The following is a 23,733-nucleotide window of genomic DNA, read 5'->3' as shown; positions in this document are numbered from 1 at the left end:
TCCTCCTCTGTGCCCACTTTATAGTTTTGTTGTTCATTTTTTAAATTTTCATTTGTTGTTATAACGGTTCCATATTATACACATTATAAAACGGAAATTTCAAAAACGACGTTTTTCCTTTACTAATATCACAATGTCTGTGATCCCATAAAATGTATGCACTGCTAGATTGCTGCTTTAAAAACAACAACCCAAAGTGGTATTCAAATACATTATGAAGAGAAATGAAATCTTTCCGCCTCCAAAAGAGGGCAAGTTGGTACACCACCTTGCAGGAAAAATGATCTATATATGTAATGAATAAAATTTTAAAATCTGGAGAGCCCCCCGTCCCCGCTCTCTGGGGCATCTTGCCATCCGTTGTTGGGAACTGGAGACTGGGTCGCTCCTCCCGCGGTTGTCACTCAGCCCTCCTTCCCCCGCCCCCCACTCCGGAGGCTGCGGCCTCAGCCCTTCCCTGCCGCCGAGGCGCGCTCGGGGAGGCGGAGGCTCTTGGCGCAGCCAATCCTGGGAAACAGGAGGCGGCGGAGGCGGAGGCTGGCCGGCAGCTGCTGCCTCTGCTGCCCCCCGCTCCCCCCTCTCCACCCTCGGCGGGCGGCATTGTTTGCGCTTCCCCTTCCCCGGCCAGCCCGGGCGCGGCGAGAGCGCGGCCCGAGCCAGCGAGCCAGGAAGGAAGGCCCGGCGGGTGCAGCGCCGCGCGTTTTGGCACGCGCCCAGGGCGCACGGAGCAGGGGACCCTTTTGGCACCGACGCGCGCGCCTCCCTCTCCCGGGGCGAACAGGTGCTCAGCGCGGCCGAGGCGGAGCGCGACTCTGCCCGCTTTGTTCCGGCCTCTCCCACCCCACTCCCGATGCTGCGTGGCGGGAGCCCGGAGGCTGCCTCGGCCTGCCGCCGTGCCCGGCTGCCCTCGCCACGGTAAGGGCTCCGGCGGGGACGCGGGGCCTTTGTTCCTTCGCCCTCCGATGGGACTTGGAGTTGCTGCTGTTGCGCTTGAGACTCAGGTTAGCGGCGGGCGGGTGGGGGTGGGGGTGGAGACTTCTCTGTTTGTTTGTTATTAACGATATTTCTCCCATCCACGGTTGCCAAGTCCAAGAAAGTGGGACTGGTCCCCAAAGGGAAAACACTCAGCGGGAGCGATTGGAGGTTTCCTTTTTTGGAGGGGTGTTTGTGTGTCTGTCAAAAATAGATAATAGACCTTTGTGCTGGGGTTGGTGGTGGAGAGGGGCTGTTGTCAAAGTGACGGGTAAGTAGGGTGTTGTTTGGAATTGCTTGGCTGTGCACGGTTTAGAGGCAAAGAAAGAGGGAGTTCCCTCAACTCCCTTCTAAATATTATGTGGGTAATTTTTATTTATCGTAAGAGTTGTTTTTCTGGAGTGTAAGGCTTGGGGGTCAGCCCCATTGTTCAGTTGATAGCATTTATACCTGACCTTCTCCTCCAAAGAGTTCAAGGTGGCTTGCAGGGTGCTCCCTCTTCATTTTAACCTCACAACAACCCTATGAGGCAGGTTAGGCTGATCGGCAGTGACTGGCCCAGGGCTATCCAGTCAGCTTCATGGCTGAGTGAGGAGTTGAACCCTGGTCCAGGTCCTACTCTGACTCTCTGACCTCTGCCCCATGCTACTCATGGGCCTCCCAGTAAAGCTGTCTAGAATCATGCAATTAACTGTTACAGCTCAGTAGAACCTCCATATCCAGGGGCAGCCTATATGACAGCCCGTGGGGTGTGTGACCTTCTTCTCTTGCTGACTTGGATGACTTCCAGGATCATCCAGTGTTGTTGGAAAGGTGAACTCAGGTCTATATGAGCCTGGGGCTCTTTCCTACCTTACTTTCCCCTTTGGGAGGGGCTGTTCGTAGCAGGAGTCCCCCTGGGGTTGAGGTTAGGCACTGGAATAATCTGGAGGCAGGAAGGCATGATAGAAAATAAAGCCTGGTGCCATCAAGTTGGGAAAGTACCGGTAAGTCTGGCCAAATCTTTTCTCCCCTTCTGAAATTCAGCTCTCAAATGATGGAAAACGAATTCAATCTATATTGCTTCACCCTCAACCTGTAAGTGTGTTGCACCTCTGTTTTTAAATAAAACTGGGCTAAACATGGGTTTAAGGAATCTTTGCAGCCGCCGCCACCCTGCCCTCCCCCCAGGCTTGCAGTTTGCGGCATGATTACTCAGGGGTAAGCCCCACTGAACTTCTTGAATCAGATCTGGCTGTATGGCTAAGCCACGGGGTACTTAAACTGCACATTAATCCCACTGATTCCCAAGGGGACTGAGGGCTGGCCTGTCAAGTTAGAAGAAGCATGCATGAGCTCCTGTTTTGCGGTTGAGGGTTGGAGCTGATTTCAGCCAGTTGGGGATGGGTCCTGATTTTGGTGAGACTGCAGACTGAGGGCAGCAGCAGAGCCAAAGCTGGGCGCAAGCTGCTCAGGAAACATATGCAGGAGGTGGGCTTGCATCTCAGCTCTCCTGAGTTGTGGAGTCTAGCACTACCTCTGCCAATCCACAAGTCATTAACAGTGGGATCCTGCGTGTTTTCTTGGAAGCAAGTCCTGTTGAGTTTAGTGGTGTTTGCTCCCAGGATTCCAGACATGGAATGCCTTGTGGAGGGCTCTCGGGGTCTCTCCTGTGTCTTACAATGAATGCTGAGAGAGAATTTAATCCCCTAAATTTAATTCTCCATTGCAGGGCTGGGAGACCTGTGGAAAACTGCCCAGGTCCATCTAGCTCAATATTGTCTGCACTGATTGGCAGAAATGGCTCTCCATGGTTTCAGGCTGGAGTCTCTCCCAGTTCTACCTGGAGGTGCCATTAAATTGGGACCTTCTGCATACAAGGCAATGTTCTACCACTAACCTACATGCATTTACTTGTGCTGGACACACACCCAACCCCACCGTCCCTGACTATTGAGCATGCTGGTCAGGAGCCTGGAGGCAACATCTGCAGGGCTACAGGTTCCTCTCCCTGGCTCGGCTGAATGTTTAATGTGATGTTAGCTGCTTTGGAGTACAAGTGGGCCTTTGGTGGTTCATTGATAGGTTTGTTTGTTTTTAAAGAAGAAGCTCAAAGCGGTTTGCAAAGAGAAAAGGTTTTGGTCAGTTGACTTGTTAAATGCTACCAAACAACAGTTGCGTTCTCTGAAGCACAGTTGGATCGCAAAAAAGAATATTGCTTTATAAATATTTCAGTCGAGCTATGCTTTCCCTCACTGCAGCCATAAAATTGGTTAGCTGTTGTTGCGAAACCAAGCAACTTTAAAAAAAAGAAAGAAATTAATTATTGCATTTTCCAGTTACAGATAGATGTATCTGAAGAAGTGTGCATGCACACGAAAGCTCATACCAAGAACTAACTTAGTTGGTCTTTAAGGTGCTACTGGAAGGAATTTTTATTGCATTTTCCAGAAATGTTTGATTTAGGTAGATTTATGTAATTTGGCTGAATAGCTCTTCCCATTGACTTCTATCAACAGCCATTTAGCTGTTTGTTTGTCTTTTAAAAAGCAGAAGTAAGGCAGAGCGGCGGCAAATCTTTGAAAACAAAAGGCGCTTTTGCTGACAAGGCACCAAGCTGATTGGGAAGGGTGCAGTTGCTCAATGATTAGAGCACCTGCTCTCCATGCAGAAGGTCCCAGGTTCAATCCCTAATGGCTATATCTTCAGTTAGGACTGGGAAAGATTTAATGCCCGAAATCCCAAAGAGCTGCTGCTAGTCAATGCCTGCAATACTGAGCTAGATGGACCGGTGGCCTGGCTCAGTTATCATTTGCACCAGTGTTTTGCGGAAACTTTTGCAATAGTTGACCTCATTCAAACTGGAGCGGATTGCTGGTCTTGCCACTGTTGCTTTAGGGGACTTGTAGGTCTATATGCATATTGAAAAAATAAGAAGGCCTTTAATAATAAAGTTGGTCCAATCACAGGTCCCTCTAGCCCACAAGTGAATAATGTGCAGTCCTCCAGAGGTTGTTTTTGTTAATTGTCCAGCCAGCTTGCCCACAGATCGATCACACCTGACTCTATAGCCTGTGGGGTTTTAGTTTTGTTTTTATATTCTTAACTCTCTTTGGTTATTTTATGCATAAACTGCCTTGAGATGGAGGTTTGGAAGGTGATTTATAAATTAATGGTAATAATGATGAGCCTTGACATTTTTTGCCGTGCTGGGGAAGCCTGATGGGAGTCAGCCAACACGTGGCGGAAGGCCACAGGTTAGGCACAAGAAACCTGGCTATCAAGGTTGCCTAATGATGTTTGCACCTCTGTTTTGTTTTTAAATGTTTTAAATAGGTGCAGCTTGGCTCACTTCCTTGAGCCATACAAGTGGGCTATCTGTACAGTGGGGCCACAGAGAAATCAGGGGTGGGGATATGGCATGCCCTCCATCATCCTAAAGTACAAAAATAAACGGAACTTGGTTACCCCTTTGCAAAAGCCCAATTGTGACCGAGCATGCTCAGTAGCTGCAGAATGTTGGAAAAGAAAGGCAGGAGTGGGATTCTCGGATTCTGCAGGGAGGAATGGCTGGCTGGGACCCAGAATGGAGCACTCCTGTTCAGAAAGGGTTGGCTACGCTGCTGTACTCCACTGCAAATGAGCTATGCTTTCTAAACAAAGCAGCTGCCTAAAGAGCTTGTGATAACAGCACTTCAGCTGGGTACCATCTCCAAGGACACTTCCCTGGAGTGGCTGGCACATGACTCATTTCTTAGGCAGCAGGTTGGCAACCAGATGCCCCCTGGCTGAAAGGGGACCCTAAGTTGCCAACCTCGGCTGAGAACAGGCAAAGAGTTTTAAAACATTCTGCCCCTGCCATCATCCAAACTTGGGAAGCTGCCTTTTATTATGAGTCAGGCCACTGGTTCGCCCAGTTCAGTATTACCTGAGCTGTCTGGCAGGGTTTTGCAGGCAAGAGTCCTACATGGAGACATCAGGAATTGAACCTGAGACCTTCAGTGTGCAAGTAGGTGCTCCGCCATGGAGCTACAGACCTTCCCTTAAAATCAAGCCAAGATTCTAGTCCTCATGGTTCTGATTTAAATAGGAACGAAAAGAGCTTCCTTGTAGCAGGTCATACCATTGGTCCATCCAGCTCACGAATGTCTACAGTACACAGTGACTGGCAGCAGTGCTCTTTCCTGGAGGGGTCTGTTCCAGCCCTACCTGGAGAAGCTAGGGATTGAATCCAGGACTCTGCATGAAAATCAAATGCCTCCTTAACCACTGAGCTGTGGTTCTCCCCTGGTCTCCATTATTCCCCTGCCTCTGTTTTATCTCCAGTACAAAGGATATTTGAATATAGCCCTTTTATGGGTGGTGCAGGGTAATGAATGTGTTTCAGCACAAAGATAGGGGTTTTGCTTTAATCTTTGGGATTACAAGCATTGTGATAGGATATTAGTGATTTTGTTTTGGGGTAAATATTTTTAAGTTTCATTTTATAATGTGTATATAAAGCAGAACACATAACAGGTGAAAATTGGAATAATAGTAATAATAAAAAAGCTGTGAAAGAGGCACATAGAATGAATACAGTTGCACATGGGTTAAAATAACAAGTAGGGAATATTAGTGTTATTTAATTACCAAGTGCGGTTTCAGATTGGCCAGGCTTGTGATGAAGGTTGTTTCAAAAACAATGGTTCTGCTGTAATAAAAGAATGCTAAATTATATGAAACGAGTCCAGAGGGTTCTAGCCTTCATCATCCAACAGGCTGCAATAAAGGAATGCCGGATCACCTAGAAAGCGAACGGAGGTTCTAGTCCTTGCCGAAATCTCAAATTACGTGCAGTTTTCTGCATTATACCTGTAATTGTTTGTGTTTGTGGTGCGCATAAGTGGAAAGAGGAAGAGAAATGTCAGATTGCAGAAGGAACATGTGAAAATAAGCTGTTTTCTGTTTTTGCATGGCGAAAGGGGAGGGGCAAGGAGATTATTTGGCACATGAATAGGACGGCCTGAGTTTCCAAAGCCTGGGCTGAGTTGAGGAGGTTTTAAAATAGCCACTTGGAATTCTCCTTCTGGTGGCCTGGAAGGTGCTGGCAGCTCCCTTCCGTGCGGGGAGAATTCCAGGCAGGGTTTCTGTGCCACCCTTTTCCTGTGGCAGAAGGAGAGAGCTCATCTCAGCACTGAAGCTGTGCCTGATGCATCTCCCCCCCCCCCAACCAAGCGCCTTCCCTCCCCTATGAGGGAGGAGCAGCTTTCTGGGAGGACTGGCTGGCCTCCCAGCAAGCTGGCTGGCTCAGAGAGAGAGCTTTCTTGAGGTCTGGCCATCCTACTGGCTGCCCCCTTGTTGCAGATCCTGTGGGGGTGAGCCAGGCAAGAAGACCTGATGCCGTTGCTCAGGGGGTTGGGAGAAACCCAACTTTGAGCCCTGGGTTTCGCAGTCCCTTGTCTGATGCCTTGGATCCTGCCTGCTCTCTCCTGAGCTTCTCCTCTTCCTCCAGCAGCTGCTGTCTTCCCTGCCTGCCCCTCTTGTGTGTTCATGCGCCCCATGCACGCCATGTGCCTGCTCTGCGCTGTTTTCCCGATCCTGCTTGCGCAGCTGGGGAAGAGGCGCTCTCTGGAGAGGTGCTCCAGTTTCACACTGCAGTCCATGCACTATCAGGCGGTTCCCATGCCTGTTCCCATTATGAAATGGGGGGGGGGAGAGAGAGTGGACTGTTGCTCTTCTCTCTCCCCACCCCCTTCCTCTAACCCTTGTAAGGATCAGTCGCATGTCCTTTGTGATTGATTGGCAGGAGCTCCGGAATAGACAGCAGGTGGCGCTCTTCCATGCTGTGCATTGTTCACTTGTGGGACTAGGAAGCTGCCATATGTGAAAGTCGGACTGTTATGACCCATTTATCTCAGCATTGTCTACACTGCCTGCGCTGGCAGTGGCTCTTTGGGTTTTCAGGAGATTCCTAGTCATACTTGGAGATGCCGTTTGGGGATTGAACTCGGGGAAAAGCAGCTGCTCCTTCCCCTACCCAAAAATGGCCAGGGTCTAATTTGCACAGTTCCGAATAAATGGCTGATTTAAACTTGGAAACCACAGTATATGATGCTCAGTCCATCGTGGTCCATCTACCTCAGTATTTTCTACACTGACTGGTAGCAGCTATCCAGGATTTCAGGCAGGGAAAATTTGTCGGCCTGAACCGGAGGTTGCAAGGAATGACCCTGGGACCTTCTTTATGCAATGTGTCTACTCGACCACTGAGCAGAGGCCCTTCGCTTAAAAATAAAGCAAGGTTCCAGTCCTCATTTTTCTGAATAAAGGACTGTCTCTAAGTGGGAAGAGACTTTCTACTGAGTCACACCTTTGGTCATCTAGATCAGGGTTTCCCAAACTTGGGTCTCCAGCTGTTTTTGGATTACAGTTCCCATCATCTCTGATGACTGGTCCTGCTAGGGATGGTGGGAGTTGTAGTCCCCCCCCCAAAAAAAAGCTAGAGACTCAAGTTTGGGAAACCCTGGTATAGATCAGTGTTGCCTTGCATGGATTAGCAGCAGCTCTCCATGCATTCAGGCAAGGGTCTCTTCCAGATATAGCTGGAGCCACCTCGAGGATCTTCTGCAGGCAAAAGATCTACAGGCAAAACAGGTGTCACAGCCTTTTCTAAAAGGGGCATCGGGCCAGTTCTTTGAAGCCTGCAACCAACTGCAACCCAATTTTCACTTCCTAGTGCAGCACCGAGGGTTGCATCCCCTGCCGGTGCTACTCAGAGTAGGCCCATTGCCTGCTGAAGTCAGCCGGTGTGACCTGTGTTCATTAATATGAATGGGTTGGCTCCAACCCTGAATTTTGTTTGTACTGCTTGCTGCCGGGGGGGGGGGTGGTGGCATAAGCCACTCGCCCTCCTGCCTTCCCCAGCAAATGACACTGCAAGGGAATGTTCAGAAGCTGAGCTGCCAATACACCGCAGTGGCCTTGGATTCCCCCAAATATTTGTCCTGCTCAAATGAGAAGCAATCAGTTGACCTCTCGCTTGACAGTGCGAGTTGACCTGCGACTTGGCAGTTGTGCCCTCTGCCTGGAATACTTGACCAGGTCATCTGGGATAGCTGCTCAATCATGGGAGCATCTCCCCCTCAGCTGTTTCCTGCCATAGGAAAGGACCCCTTTGTTTCTTAAGGCTCCCTTCTCATAGAGAGATTGTGTGTGGAGGGAGAAGTTCTCTATCTCTCATAATGCTAAAACGTGGGGCAATGAGTTCAGGGCAGAGTTTAAACTGTGGAACTTATTGCCCATGGATTTGTCTACCAGTGGCCAGTGTTAGAAACTCATATATAAGCCAGTCGCCATAGGGCACCTTAAACCTATGTTGCGTTCACTACAATGGAATCTCTAGGCGCCGTTTGGTTTTTACAGTGGAGTTGCATTGTCGTCGTTGTTACTCATTTCTGTGCCACTTTATATTTTAAAGAACAAATCTCAAAGCGGGTTGCAACGCCTTCAAACATCAAACAATCCAGGGTAAAACAAATTTGAGCTTCAAGGAGAATATTTCAGATCCTTCTCTAAGTGACATTTTGCTCTCCTCAGTCACCAGCCTGGCATCCAGAGTTCTCCACACGGTCGCAAAACGCACCTGGAGCCTGGCTAATTTCTAACACGGCCAGTGGCCGCTCTGCCTCCACTCTTGGAGGAGGCAACCTGCCTCTGAATACCAGTTTCGTGGAATCGCAAGCAGGGAGAGCCCTTTTATATGCAGAAGTATGTTCTGTCCCACTGAACATACCGTTACAATAAATACGAAGTCAGCTTCCAGTCTTTCTCATTCATTCAGCTCAGAGTTGTCTACACAGACTGGCAGCAATAGGTCTCCAGGGTTTCAGGCAGGCTTCTCTCCCAGTGCTACCTGGAAGATGCTGCCACTTGGGGATGACCACGGGACCTTTTGCTCTTGTCAATGAGTTATGGTCCTTTTCTTTCAACATAATGCAGGGTCATAGCTGTCAACATCTCCCTTTTTTAAAGGGAAATTCCCTTATTCTGAATGGGAATCCTCGCAAGAAAAGGGAAAAGTTGACAGCTATGCGCAGGGTTCTAGTCCTCATGGTGTTGAATAAATAGCTGATTTAAACAGCAGCATAGGAAACATGCCTTGTGTCGAGTCAGAATACTGGCTCCTGCCAACCAAATCTCTTATCAGAAGCTAACAAAGCATTTTGGACCTCAGGCAGAACCCCCAAATTAAAATGAGGCCGGTTTGAGTTTTGCCACTGTGGTACCATTTGACACCCCTGCTCATCCGCCAGCGGCTGGATTGTATGCCGTCAGAAGCGGCTGCGTTCCCCCTTTGTTGGGTCTCGGCGCGGCAACTCCCAGCATGCCTTGCTTTGAATCCTTGGCGCCGTGTGCGAAGCACATCCTCCAGGGTGGTTAATATTTAATGCAGAGCTGGCTGGGCGAACGGACCGCAGTCTAGGAAATCGAGAGAGAGAGAGAGCGCAAATCCCAGAGTCTCTGAGGAGGTGGCATTGAAAGGGGTCTGGAGTGGGAGGTGGGGAAGAAATGGTTTTGTCTCTCGGCTGCGCCTCAGCAGCCAAGGATTATGGGCCCTCTTGTGTGGGGGTGTTAGCGGGGGGTGGGTGGGGTCGGCAGCTGTGGTGTGCAGAGTGCTTTGGCACTCCAAATGATGTCATCCGGGCAAAGCTGCGACTCTGGTCATCCCCCGAAATCGAAGTTGACACACAGATTAAAAACGGGGGCCCGGATTCTGCTTCAAGAGAGAGCGAGAAAGAGCATAAAACTGAGCGTTCCTTGTTCATTTTATGGCTCGGTTTCGTGTGTTCTGCTCTTGCCCTTCTTGGGAGGGGCAGCAAGTTACGTGGGACAGTTTCCAGCAGCCGTTAGGATCTTTTGAAAAGGAAAAATATATAAAGTGCTGGAGAGGTGGAGCTGGCTTTTGTTCATTGTTCCACCTTCTGTATTTCTCACATAAAAAGCCTTGGCTTATGGGTGGTCGCGGTTAGGATTCTAGTAGGTTAGGATTCTAGGACATGAAAAAGGAGATGTGGAGAAGATTGGGGTGGGGAAGCAAAGTGATACAGGAGGGGAATAACCACAGTGAAACATTTTTTTTCTTCAGCACAACATGAGGCCTAGAAACTTGATGCGTTGACATCAGGATTCTCAAAACAGGAGTCCAGGCTCTGTGTGCTTCCAGTGTGTAAAGTAGCCCTGGGTTGCATATGTACTTTGCTAGTTGCCTGTTGGTTGTTTGAGAGCGGCATTCGATCGTGCCGGAGTTTGCAGATCATAGAATCATAGGAGTCGGAAGCCAAGGCTCTTCTAGTCCAGCCCCTGCAGTGTTGTGCAGGCGCGTTGTCTAGAGAAGTTTGTGGGTTGCTAGCTCTGTCCACACAGTCCCTGGGATTCAGCCGCTTTCTGCCCCATTCAGCCACTACAAAACTTTAATGTGGCCTTCCCGAGCCTCCTCTCTCTCCCCATACTGTGTTCTGGACTACAACTCCCATCATCCTGTGCTGGCTGAGGCTGATGGGAGTTATAGTCCAAAGCAGGGGTCAGCAAGATTTTTCAGCGGGGGGGGGGCACGGTCCACTGTCCCTCAGACCTTGTGGGGGGCTGGACTAGATTTTGAAAAATAAATAAAAAATGAACAAATTCCTATGCCCCACAAATAACCCAGAGATGCATTTTAAATAAAAGCACACCTTCTACTCATGTAAAAACACGCTGATTCGCGGGCTGGATTAGGAAGGTGATTGGGCCGGATCTGGCCCCCGGGCCTCAGTTTGCCTACCCATGGTCCAAAGCATCTGGAGGGAGTTCAGTTGACAAGCAGCCCTTCTCAGATGGACTTACCTGCCAAAGAATTTCTCTGTGTTACAGAAGATTCTGGAGCATCAGTGTACACCCAGTTTGTGCAAGGCATCAGTCTGGTCCGGGCAACATTGTCATTTCATTAACAGTGATTCCTGTATTGTGGGAAGTTGGGCTCGATGGCTCCTGGGGTCCCTTCCAACTTGATCATGCTGTCGGAAATAGCATCACGTCTCTGATTTTCATTTCTTGAACAGACCGTGTGTGTGTCGTAAGGGGTTCTTGGAAATCTGTCCAGATTTGCAGACAGCCTAATTCTTTGCTGAAAGGTTATTTAGTTATTGAGTTTTTTTGTGCCGTTCCCTTAGTGGAGGAGGGTGGGGTGTTGATCTTTAATTTGGTACAATATTGCAAAGGGACTTGTACATCCCTCCCCCCAAAAATTCTCAATGCAAAGCTTAATTTGCTGGAATCAGTGCAGCAGAGGTCCAAGGATTCGTAATTAAAAATAAACAAATCACAAATTTTCAGCTTTCAAACTTCGCAACTCTTTCTTTCTTGGGTGAGGAGTGATGGGGGCATTTAGGCGACCAGAATGATACATAAATGGAAACCTTTTAGCTACAAATTAAAACTAGCATAATATACCAGTTGGATAAAAGGGTCTTCACCACAAGTGTCTACCTGCTGGCTTTCTAAACTTGTTTTAAATGTATTTTTGGGGTGGGGAAGCGGGTGTTAAAACTTTTTAAAATTATCTTTTGTGTAAATTGCCTTGAGATGGTGGTTTAAAAGGCAATTGATAGATTAATTGTAAAACAGTCCTTCCCTCCTAGTATCTGATTGTAGTCAGTCCGGGCTAGACCCCCACCCACTGAATCCTTTCTACAGTTGCAGAATTATTGCATTTTGAAGGGGTGCACTTGTAATGTCCAATTCTCAGGCCCCACCCCCAACCCTAGTGCTTAGACTCTAAAGTGGTTTCAGAGTCCAGGAAGGGCTGTACCACCTGGCACCTGTTGACAGAATGAGGACAGCAGAGTGGGCACCTATGCCAGGCAGGGTCCTTGTCTTAGCCCCACCCCCTGCAGTTGTTAGCAGTTTTGGGGGTATTGGAGGAGAGCGTGAATCCCCCCCAAACCCCCCACTCCACAAATCATTTTGCAAATTGCAGAGGAATAATTTAAAAGGTGGCAATAGCATATTTCTCCTCCTATCATGGTTGCTAGGGGATGTATGTGGGCTCTTTTTTGGTATATTGTTATATTCTCTGTTGTGTTGCTGTTTTGTCACGTTCTTATGAAATCGCTTTTGCCCTTAGCATCCTCGTTTCCTTTCTCCGCGAGCCGCTTTGAGTGTGGCTTCCCCCCCACAGAAAAGCACCATGCGCATAAAATTGCGACCGCAGCAGCTCTCTGGTGCAGCCCCCTCCAGAATCTGACGTTCAGGACTGGAGGTGGCAAACTCCCTTGGGAAGTATTTGTAGGAAGCCTGGGACGGAAAGTATAGGAATCATAGCCGAGAGTGGATTGTATGTAGTTCGGCCGCTCACCTCCTGCTTGCCACACACAAGTCTTTCCCAGGCTTCAGTGCCAGTTGGAAAGAGAGGGCATGGATTTAAAGCCAGGGGTCTGCGAGCGTCAGAGTTGGCGCCCCCCTGCCTTGGGCACGCCGGGTCCTCTGTGCCATTTCTTCTGCTCCAAACTGCCTGGCAGACTCCTTCTCTCTCTCTGTGTGTGTGCTCCTCCTTCCTTCCACAACCCTCTCTCTGTGTGCTCCACGCAGAGGTTGGAAGGGGGGGCAGGCGTCCCATGCGGCTTGTAGCAGGAGCAAGTCAGCTGTATGGTAATGGGCAGAGCGGGCGGTTGGGGAGGGCGTCGGAGGGGCAGGGCCGGTGGTCCAGCCTCCTTGGTGCCTCTGCCTTTGTCTCGGCTTGCCTGTCACACTCGGCTTCCCTCCTCTCCCTCCTTCTCCCATGCAGAGGCCGGCCGGGACAGCCTCCACCACACGCCTCCGGACGCCCCTGGCAGCCCCGGCATGACATCGGGGAACAACGGCAGCTCTGCCTCCACCGTCGCCGGCGCCCCTCAGAACGGTGAGAACAAGCCGCCCCAAGCCATCGTGAAGCCGCAGATCCTGACCCACGTCATCGAGGGGTTTGTGATCCAGGAGGGGGCTGAGCCGTTCCCGGTAGGTAGCCAATAAACTGGGGGGGGGAGGGTGAGTTGGGGGGGGGAGCCTGAGGGCAGCACATGGGTAGGCGTTGGTGGGCTGCCTTTGTTGTGGGGCTTTGGGAAGGGTGGGCATGGAAATCCCATTGCAAGAAAACTTGAGGGTTGTGCTTGGGCACGTGCAGAAGGCAAAGGGTTTCACCCACCCACACCCTGGTGTTTCTGTTTTCAAAAAGGCTGTGGGGGGAGAGTGAACTTGGCTGGGACTGGAGGGGGGCAGAGAAACTGGTCGGAGCACAGAGCGGGGGGTGGGGTGGTTTACATGGTTGGGATGATTCAAGGGAGCCCAGGGTCCCTCCTCGCAATATAAAATCTTACCAAGTCCCAAGCACGTTTCAAGTGCTGTGATGCCACTTTAATCAGCTGTGGCTTCCCCCAAATAATTAGAGGAGCCGTAGTTACAGGTGCTGCAAGTTGTAGGGGAGACTCCCTTATCCTCCGTTCACAGCTACAGTTCCCAGAGTTCCCTGGGAAGAGCTATTGATTCTTAAACCACTCTGTAGCTCTGGGAGGGAAATACAGGGTCTCCGAACAATTCTTAACAAATGGCACATCCCAGGATTCTTTGGGGGGGGGGGAATTCAAGGTGGCACTGTAGCGGTTTAAATGTGTCGCCTGGAATGTGGCCTCCGAATGCGCTGTTCAGAGATCCCTGCCCAGCCAGGCCAGAGCCACCCACCCACAGCCCTGCGCTCCCATTTCTGGCGCTCTTGTTTCCAAGGTGCATATAGCCAAGCGTTTCTCCCGCTGCAGCTGTCAGTCGAGCGTCCGCCCTCCCCTCGTCCTGCGGGGCCAAGGCCACCCGGGTCTCCCTGGAAGAAGAGAAGGGGGAGGGGGCTGCCTTCCAAGCTGCCTTTCGCCGACTCCCTTGTCGAAGCACCTCCCTCGCCCATCTCTCCTTCGCTGGAGGTTTGTAGAACAGAGGTCTGGATGGCCGTCTGGCAGTGGCGATTCCAGGGGGTTGGACTAGATGACGCTCGGGGGGTCCCCTTCCTGCTCGACGTGACTGTGCTTCTTTGCCAGGTGGGGCGCTCTTCACTGCTGGTGGGGAGCCTCAAGCAGAAGTATGCCCAGGACCTCCTGGCCGAGAAACCCCAACACCAGGACAACAACACAACCACCACCACCGACTCCGAAATGGAGGACCCCTATCTACAAGGTAGGCCCAGCGGAAAGCCTAGGTAAGCAGAGGGGGGGACCTGGAGCATGTGCGGAGTGCCTTTCACTTGCTCCCTCAAGGAGCGTTAGGGATTGATCGGGCAGCTTCCCAGCAGAGAGGTGTATCAAAAGGTGCAGAAAAGCAGAACAAATATTTGGCACAACCCTCTTCTGCAAAGGTGGAGAACCTGCGGATGTTTCTGGGCTCATAAGATCACCAGCAGAGGCTGCTGGATGAGCCTGTTTTCACAGTGGCCGACCAGTTGCCCCAGGGGGAAGCCAGACTGGGAGAGTCCCTTGTCTAAAACCCTTGAGAAACGCTGCCGGTCTGTGCAGGCAATAGTTAGCTGGAGGGAGAAAGGGTCTGCAGTTCCTGACGTTCCTGTGATGGGAGCCACATCTGGTGGCTGCAGGTTCTGCAGGTACCTGGCTGGAAAGACAACAATCAATTGCTGGGGGTTGGGCTAGATGACCTCAGCGGTCCCCATTCGGTTCTGCCATTCTGTGGTTAAGAGGTGCCTGATCCAGCAGGGCTTCTTAAATGTGGGTGCAATGGTTTGGGGGGCTTTGCTGCCTTTTGTTGCTTTGAGGTGAGGGGTCCTAAAAAACTCTGCTCTCCTTCCCCAGAATCCAAAGACGACGGATCACCCCCGAAGCTGAAATGCGAGCTCTGCGGCCGCCTTGACTTTGCCTACAAGTTCAAGCGGTCAAAGCGGTTCTGCTCCATGGCCTGCGCAAAGAGGTACCTCCCTGGCAGAAACGTCTGCCTGCCCTTCTCCTTGAAAGCAGATGCCTTGCTTGCGGAAGGTCCTGATAGCATCTCCAGGCTGACAGCTCTAGGAATCTCCCCTGCCTGAAAACCCAGAGAGCCACTGCCAGCCAGAGTAGGCAGTGTTGAGCTAGATGAACCCAGGGTTTGACTCCATTATAAGGCGTATTCCCACGTTCCACAAATTTTTTGCTGGGTAGCAAAAAATTAAATAGCTGATTACTCTTCACACACACTAGGCTGCACTGATTTTATCGTCTGTATTTTAACATGGTTGCTATTTATAGTGTTGTGGTGCTGTTTGGGTCTGATTACTTTCTAGAAATAATAATAATAATAATAATAATAATTATTATTATTATTATTATTATTATTATTGATTGGATTTATATACCACCCTATACCCGGAGGTCTCAGAACGGTTCACAGAACAAAATAAAAACATAAAACCACAAAATATACAATCAAAATAAAAACAACAACCCAATAAAATAGCTTGTATGTTTTTAAGCTTTTTGTATTTTGCCCAGTGTTGTTTTATTTTGCAAGTTGGCGGGGTAGAAATAAAAACAATCATAATTAATAATACAAGGTTGGAACGTTGGCCGTGCACAGGCTTTTGACCTTCTCTCTGTCTCTCTCTCGCAGGTACAACGTGGGTTGCACAAAGCGCGTGGGGCTCTTCCACCCAGACCGCAGCAAGCTTCAGAAGCCCAACACGCCTCCACACGGCCGGCGTCGGACCTGCAAGGGCTCCCTTCCCCCTCTCAGCAAAGAGAACAAGAAGCAGGTAAGAGCCTTCTGGAGTTATCCAGGGGCAAGGAACTTTTTCGCACGCCGAAGGTGAAACTTGGGAGCATCGGGTATCTCTTTGTGCCTCCCTCCAGTGCACCTGCCACAGGCCCAAGAGGAGCATAGTGCATGGTTTTATCTTTCTTCTTTTTCCCCAGAGTCCTCAGTTTCTGACCTCTAAAATGGGCCCAGTTGGGGTCCTGCATGGAGGAACTGCTGCATTTAATCCCCTCCTCAAAACCCTGTGAAGTAGGCTAGGCTGAGAGAAGGCAGTGGCTACGTGCCCAAGGCCACACCCAGGAAGCTTTATCCATGACCAAGTGGAGATTTGAACCCAGGTCTCATGTGCCACTCCCCCCCCCATGTTATCCTCACAGCAAGTGGCTTTCTAAGAGGTGAGGCTAAGAAGCAGTGACTGGCCAGTGAGCTTCATGACCAACGAATAGGGGACTTAAACCCAGTTCTTTCCCAGGTCCTAGTCCTGCACCCTAACCACTACACCACACTGTCTCCCCTGGAACACGATAACAAATTGGTTGATACACATGCTTGGAAGAAGAGTTATCAGCTGCAGAGTGGACATTTGCTTTCAGGCAGTGCCGGCTTCAGTTATAATGATAATTTCTTAACTAAATTTGTATCATTGAAAGGTCTCAAGAGTCAACTTCAGGGGAAAGGTATTATTTGCTGCATGTTAATCTGCCCATAATTTATGCAGAGATCCAAGGGAAAGATTTCCTTGCTGATGTGTGGGAACAGGAATACCCAGTTCAGTTTCTTCTGAGCTGTCTTGTGACAAATGAAGAAGCTCTTTTCGCACAGTCTGCAAAAAAAGATTACAAAAGGGAGACGATATTGCTAAAGCTGAGTTCCTCTCCTTTTTTTCTTCATCTAACATTGTTGATGTTCGTTAATATTAGTATTCGCATTTTGGTATATTGTAGCGTAATTTCGAAAAGTTTCTCAATTTTGTTGAATTAAGTAAATAATTCCAGTTGGGTTCTGAATAAACGCACAATGAATCGTTCCTGTTCTGCATTTTATTGTGTGGTTACCTTCCTCTCATAAGCTGTGCAGACTGCTATTCTATGAGCTTGTGGAACCAAAGGGGGCAGTGGCTCCAAAGAAATTGAGGAGCCCAGGGAGTTAGTGCAGTAAACATACAGATGTTGTGACTGAGCCCTCCAGACAGCAGCTGCCGGCCAGAGGAGGCAGCACTGGGCCGGATGGGGCGATAGCACAGCCTCCTAAAGTGGGGTGCTCCTCTGTGTTTGCAGGCGCCGGTATCGCTGCCCCCTGGCTCGGGGCCCATTTCCGTCTCTGGGTCTCTGCAGTTGGCTCACGTGCAGGAGGACTCCAGCCGCTGCTCGGACAACTCCAGCTACGAAGAGCCCCTCTCGCCCCTCTCGGCCAGCTCCTCCGCCTCCCGCCGGCGCCAGGGCGAGCGCGACATGGAGCTGCCCGATGTGCACGTCCGAGACCTGGTGGGCATTGGGCACCACTTCCTGCCCAGCGAGCCCACCAAGTGGAACGTGGAGGACGTCTACGAGTTCATTCGGTCCTTGCCCGGTAAGGATTAGGGCCTTCCGCCTGCCTGCCTGCCTGCCTGCTTAGGAAGGGAACCTTGGAGCGGTCCAAGTTGGGCAGAAATGAGCCTGCCCCCCTCTCTCCCAATTCTCTGGTCTGGTGGGAAGCCCAATATTTTCCGGTGTTGCTACTTTGAGGAGTTAAGTTTATGGATGGATTTGATTTGGTTGCAGAAATATCCCAGGGGTCATTTAGCCCTAACTTCCCTGCATTGTGGGAACCACAGCTAAAGCATCGGCTATCCAACCTTGGCTTAGAAATCTCCAACTAAGGAGAGCTCACCAGCTTCTGAGGGAGTCTGTCCCACTGTTGGAACAGCTCTTGCCATCAAGAAGTTCTGACCAATTTCTGGTGATGATTAAAAACATAATAAAACATCAAAAATGGGAAACTCCCGACAGAGGGCTGTATTTCAGAACTCCTCTAAAAGTTGTGTCATTCTTAATTTGCTTGACGTCTGACGAGAGGGCATTCCGCAGGGAGGGCGCCACTGCTGAGAAGGCCCTCTGCCTGGTTCCCTGTATTCTCACTTTCTCGCAGTGATGGGGCTTTTCCTTTCCTCCTGCCACAGGTTGCCAGGAGATTGCGGAGGAGTTCCGGGCGCAAGAGATCGACGGCCAGGCCCTACTGCTCCTGAAGGAGGACCACCTCATGAGCGCCATGAACATCAAACTGGGCCCAGCCCTCAAAATCTACGCCCGCATCTGTATGCTGAAAGACTCCTAGAGGCCTTCAGGCTGGGGCGGGTGGGAGGCCCTGCTGGCAAACGGATGCTTTCTTTCTCGGAGGCTGGGAGGGGCTGGGAACAAAATGGACTCTGCTTTCTTCTGCCTCCCACTCTTCACAATGCAACTTGAGCACAGAGGCAACACCCCCAGCCTCCCTCGACGACGGGAGGGGCGCAGAGGGACCCCGACTCGGGTGGGATGTCCGTAAGCTAAAGCCGTTGCGGGGCTGTACATAAATATGTAGCATTAGCTTCCCCCCTGCAGCAATGGAGAGAGTCGTGCAACCTTGTTTTTTTAGTGGTGGGGCGAGGACCCTCTTCCTCGCCCTGGAAGCTGCTTCTCCTGCGTCCCAGAGACCCTCCCCCCAAGGATCGGACACACCTACTTGAAACCTCAAAAGCCAAACAGGACCATTGCCTTAAATTTTTTTGTAGGCGTGTGTGTGCGTGCGTGTGGTGCCGGGTAGTGCCCTCTGTTTCCTCCTCCCTCCCTGCACCCTTTCCTCTTCTGCTATATCTCTTCCCAAGGCACAGCGGGGGAAGCAGTTGCCCTGATAGATCTCCTGATTCCCATGGGGGGTCGTGCAGGAGAAGGGATCTCCGTCCAGTCTCGCAGGGGTGTTTTGCTCCCGTTTTGCTTTGGTTTTTTTGAAACAATTTTTTTAAAGGGGAGGAGTAAGTAGCCAAGCGCAAGTCGTGCAAACTGGCTGGCTGACATCCAGGACTACTGGGGAGGCCTCTATTCTGATTTGGGACCAGGTCTGCAGCTGCCTTAAAAATTTAAATAAAAGGCCCTTTTGGCCCCTGCCACAAACACCTCACCCCCCCCCATTCTCCCCCTCCCATAATATCAAGGCAGGGCAGGAGGAGCCGGCTCTCTCCCTGAAGATGGGGCTGGCCTCAGGATTGTCGAGAGTTGGCGGGCTTTTTCCTCGGGTGATCAGGAACTGCTGGGAGTGGGATTGCAGCTGAGCTGCACCCCCCCTGCCCCTTTTGATGGTTTGTGTGTGGTGCCCCCCTTCTTCGTGCTGGCCACTCTCCACAGCCTCTGGGCTGCAAGCAAAAGGACTTTTTACTGTTGCCCCCCCCCCCCCGTTTTTAATAAACGCCTTTTGGAATTAAAAAAAAGACGCCATGTATTTAAAAGGCTTCATTGCTATGGGGCTGGGTGGTTGGGGGCAGGTCCCGGGACATTTTAGCTTCCTAGGGCGGAGAACGTTCAGCTGGATTCTCCAGGTGAATCATAACGTCAAAACCACGGAGAGAGACGAGAACTCACAAGGCGAAAGAAAGGACTTCTTCATGCAGCATGGAGTTCAACGGTGGGACTCGCTGCCACAGGAAGCGGTGATGGCTTGGACGGCTTCAAGAGAGGATTGGAAAATTTTGCAGTCGGAGGCAGCCATGCTTCTGAATAGTTGTTGCTGGAAGCTACGGACGGGGAGAGGGCTCTTGTTCACGATCCTGCTTGCAGGTTTGCCCACTGTTGAGAGCAGGGTGCTGGCCTGATCCAGTGGGACTCGCCTTGTGTTGGCAAGACAGCATCCTCCTCACCTTGGGGCAGCAGTCTCTCTTAATGAGCACTGGGGGATGTTGTGCCCAACTGCCTTCCAGTGCCTGCTCCCTCAGGGTTGGGGAGTCTCGTTGGCTTTTAATGCAATTAGGATGAGAGGTGGTTCCTAAACTGCAATCTGAAGCTTTTTCCCCTTCATATTTTTCATTTTCATCCCTTTTTTCCTCTCAAAGCTCAAGGTTATGTGCATGTTTTTCTGCCCTCACAAACCCCGTGAGGTAGGAGAGGCTGAGAGATGGCGAGTGGTTCAGTGTCACCTGTGAGCTTTATGGCAGAGCCAGGAAACACTGGTTTCCAGGCAGATGCATGGCTGAAACGAGTTCTTCCTAGAGCAGTTTTCGGCTTGGTATTCTGACATTTACAAAATGCATCTCATGCCTCTCACTTCTCCAGAGTGAATTTCCTTCCATCTGCCACCACCTCTGGCACACACAAGGCTTTTCCTCAGTTGCTCAAGCGTAATTTCTGTCACCTCAGGATGCTGGGAACTTAAGTTTTTAAAAGGCGCTTGTTTCAGCAGTGGCTGGCAGGCAGGATGGCTACTTTTTCCACCTTCGGAGGCAGTTCCTGGGATCACATGGGGAGAATTGCCTGTGGGAAATCTTCAAGCAGGACCTGAACGCATCTAGCTGGCCACAGAGAGCTGGATTAAGTGCCCTTTCTGTAAATCTTTAGCAAAACTAAAGTACTTCACATTACATGTCTGGTGTCCCAAATACTCACCAAGTATCCCTGTTCATCTCATTTTTTATTTTAAAAACCCTTAGTCAGAAGACTGGTACGCTTTCCAATCCAGCCCAAGGTTCCAAAGACGCTTTTATTATCTTTTTTCCACAACAGAGAAATACAAAGCAATTTTTTATTTATTTTTCCTTCTTTCCCCCCATTTCATTTCAAAACAATGCAAATGGCATTTGGCAGCGAGGCAAAAGTTGCCTCCTCTCACCAGTCCCGGATTCCACAATGCAAGACTTTTCTTTGAAGGGAAGGGGTGGGGAGAGACCCTTTAAAAAAACTTTTTTAAAAAATTCCTTTTTCAGTTATAAGGTAATGATAATAACTAAGGATCTAGCTAGATGTGGCCTGGGCTTCTTTTTTTATATATATATAGAAAAAAGTTGTTAACATTATGCATAAGAGTCCTATTTACACAGTTATTAACATGCGGATCAAAAAAAGAGAGGCTACAATATTGAATATCATACAACAATTCAAAACCGACTGAAAAGGGAACAAGGTTTTGTTTTTTTTTAAAAAGGAAAAGATCAAATCAAATACAAACAGTAAAAGAAACAACTGATAAAAAACAAAATTATATATTTTTAAGGCTTAAAAAGTTTATCTTAAAAAAAAGTAGTTCGTTTTTGTTTTTTAACGCAACTGAAGGGTACATAATATAGAGGTGGTTTTTAAGTCTTGTTGTTTGGGGAAGTTTTGTGGCCCCTTTCCCTTGCACTTTAGAGAGAAACTGCCAAGAGAACTTAGCCTGAGGGAGGTGCAGCACCACCTCAGAAAGCTACTTTCTCTTTTGGTGATGGGCTCCTGGGGCGAGAGCAGTTGGCATCATGCCACAGTCTCTTCACAGCTATCCAAGGAGCCACAGAAGACCTTAAGAGCCAGAGAGGGTGCCATCCTGTTGGCGCTTTGAGCCGTTCTTCTTTACAGCACCCAGGAGGCCGTGGCCTCTCCTCAGCCACTGGGGTGGCCACAGAGAGATGACCGGTTGACTCATGGCAGTGGGGGGTGGAGAGAGAGCTGGAGCTGAAGCAGACATGTAGCATCTGGGGAAACTGGAAATGGCCAAAACATAGCAAGTGAAACTGAAGTCCCATTTGACAGGCTCCCCCCCCCCCCAATCAAGGGAAACTGCAATGTTGTCCTCTGCTTCCAATCTTGGGTAGCAAATCTAGTGTAGCAATAAAGCTTTAAAGGGAGTTTTCCCCATTTGACAGGAATTGGAGGAAAACAGCCTTGCAGGAGATAAGAGTCGCAGAGGATCACACCACACTTTCTGTGTTTCTGCAGATTTTCTGAACCCCATGGACCCTTCCCCACAATGGGGCTTCCAGAGACTACTTGCTTAGAGGAGGGGTTTTTTTGGGGGGGTATTCTAGGAGGTGCTCAGTGCTCTGGGGTCACTAGGAAGCTGACCCCTCTCACGGCAACAGAACGTGGCTTTGCAAGCAAATGAGCCCTTGGGGACCCCAGAATTCTCTGGAATACTGGTGTGGATTTTTTAAAAAACCTCTCTAACCCCCCTAGATCTTGGTGCAAGGGGATCAAACCCCCTCAAACGACAGCAACTGGAGAAGGATGACAATTCCACCTATTCTGCAAATATGTGCCTGCTATGGCCATATTAAAATGGAAATTGGAATGAGCAACTTGCTTATATTTCTTTTCTGGGGCTAGGGAGGAACCTGTGCCCCACCACCACCACCACCAATGCTGTGGGCACACCTCGAGAGAACCATAGGTTCTTCCAGCCCTGCCAACCAGTGCTGGAGACATCCTTGGAGAGGTTGCAAGGTGGTGCCTTGAGCAGTCTTGAAGGGTAGGGCAGCCAGGATCAAGACCCACCCCCCACCTGTCTTCTGCCCCAAAACACCCTTGGGGCTTCGCTTCGGCCAGCCCTCTGCAAAGATGGGAGAAATGGACTGGCACATCTTACTGTGGGTGAGCCGAATGGCAGCATTACCCAGGAGCAGGTCAATGCCCACCTTTCCTCCCCGGATTAGAGGCACCCCCCCCCGCATCCCCTCCCCTCCTTTTCCATACAAGGAGAGAGCAGGGCTGGTGGCTACTCATACACAAAGATGGTGCTGCAGGTGGGCAAACTTTCGCACGTTGCCTCAAGATTAAGGTGATGGGCATAACACTGCCAGTCTCTTGCCATCTTCCTCCCTGCTGCAGTGTGTTTCCCAATCATATTCTGAAGGTGCCCCCTCATCTATTTCTAGAACAACCCCCCACTCCCTTCCACCTCCTAGCCGAAGGAGCGGCAAACCCCATAGCTTCTGAGCATTGATGTAATCCTTTGTACCAACACTGGTGCAATGGGTCCTGACCGTGTGATGTTGCAGCATCTGAGACTCCTCACCTCCCACTGTGCCCACCCTAGCCAAAGGCCACTCCTGGGGTGCCTGCCCCCCCCTGCAGCGATAACCTCACGCTGCCCCATTTTTGGCCGAGGCGGTCCTGTAGCGGCTCCAGAGAAGAGTCCTGAAGGGGGCTGGCTCCCCGTTATCTGCATTGCAAATTCCTGGCTCATTGGGTGACAATTTTCCTATGCAAAATTAAAGTGGAACAGGGATTTTGGAGGGGAGAGAAGTGGGGATCCAAAATGAAAGAATGGGGGGGGCTGTGACTGGGGCAGAGGCTGTGGGAGAGGTGTGGACGTCTTCAAAGTGCTCTGGGATTGTCTTTGGCTGCCACCAACATGGAACGAAAAATCTCTCCCCTCCCCAGTCTCCCTGGCTGCCAACAGGGCTCCATCCAGTCTCTCTCTCTCTGTCCTGACTGGTGGCGGAAGAGGATCACCCCATGGCAGGAGGGGCGCTGCGGAGCAGGGACCGTGGGTTGTTTGACCGTGATGCCAAGGTGTCCTTGTCTTTTGCTCCCCGCTTCTGGGATTCAAGAAGGGGTGGCTGCATGGGAGCGGGGCCAGGCCAGGGGGTGGAGGCTGCTCCCCAAGATTCAGATGAGCGAGATTCGGACAGGGATACTGGGAGACTCCGTCCTTTGAGGAGAGTGTTGACTCACTAGATGTTCAACCACTGTGTGTTTTGACATGTGCTTCATCAAATAGGTCTCCTGGAGAGGGAGAAAGGAAAGGTCAGGTTTCGGGGAAGCAAGAAGAGGCTGCCCCCTCCCAGCCTAGGGTGACGTAGATTCATTTCAGCATTTTTGGGACCTCCCTTCACCTCCACCCGGACCTCCTCCCACAGCATGCTTTGGGGGAGATTGAGGATCGGCCTGATCTACGGAGGGGATCTCCTGGCCCGCCACCGTTTCCCACAGGGCAGCTAGGGGAGAAACACCTCCACCCCACAATCACCAAGCAGAAAACTATAGTAAGCTGTGCACCCACACCCCACAATATCCCGACTTGAGTATTGTCCTC

At 50.3% G+C, this 23,733-nt stretch overlaps 2 protein-coding genes across 9 annotated transcripts in view; one reads left to right on the top strand and one right to left on the bottom strand.

The window, feature by feature from the left end:
• The window catches only part of PHC2 (polyhomeotic homolog 2), a 59,616-nt gene extending 40,451 nt beyond the window's left edge, over positions 1–19,165 (top strand). The window contains exons 10-15 of the mRNA XM_081923953.1: positions 12,755–12,963; positions 14,028–14,163; positions 14,790–14,904; positions 15,580–15,721; positions 17,001–17,292; positions 17,882–19,165. Coding sequence (XP_081780079.1) covers positions 12,755–12,963; positions 14,028–14,163; positions 14,790–14,904; positions 15,580–15,721; positions 17,001–17,292; positions 17,882–18,036 — 1,049 coding nt within the window. The 3' untranslated portion in view covers positions 18,037–19,165. The remainder of the gene's footprint in view (positions 1–12,754; positions 12,964–14,027; positions 14,164–14,789; positions 14,905–15,579; positions 15,722–17,000; positions 17,293–17,881) is intronic.
• A 3,317-nt stretch (positions 19,166–22,482) lies between these two features.
• Positions 22,483–23,733, bottom strand: part of ZNF362 (zinc finger protein 362) — a 28,130-nt gene continuing 26,879 nt past the window's right edge. For all 8 annotated transcript variants that reach the window (XM_081923705.1, XM_081923699.1, XM_081923704.1 and 5 more), the window contains exon 8: positions 22,483–23,423. In XM_081923705.1, coding sequence (XP_081779831.1) covers positions 23,307–23,423 — 117 coding nt within the window. In that variant the 3' untranslated portion in view covers positions 22,483–23,306. The remainder of the gene's footprint in view (positions 23,424–23,733) is intronic.

This window comes from Podarcis melisellensis (assembly GCF_964234715.1).
Source record: "Podarcis melisellensis genome assembly, chromosome: 8".
NCBI lineage: Eukaryota > Metazoa > Chordata > Lepidosauria > Squamata > Lacertidae > Podarcis > Podarcis melisellensis.
Note: the sequence above shows the minus strand (reverse complement) of the source record. Positions and strands in the feature narration are given on the sequence as shown.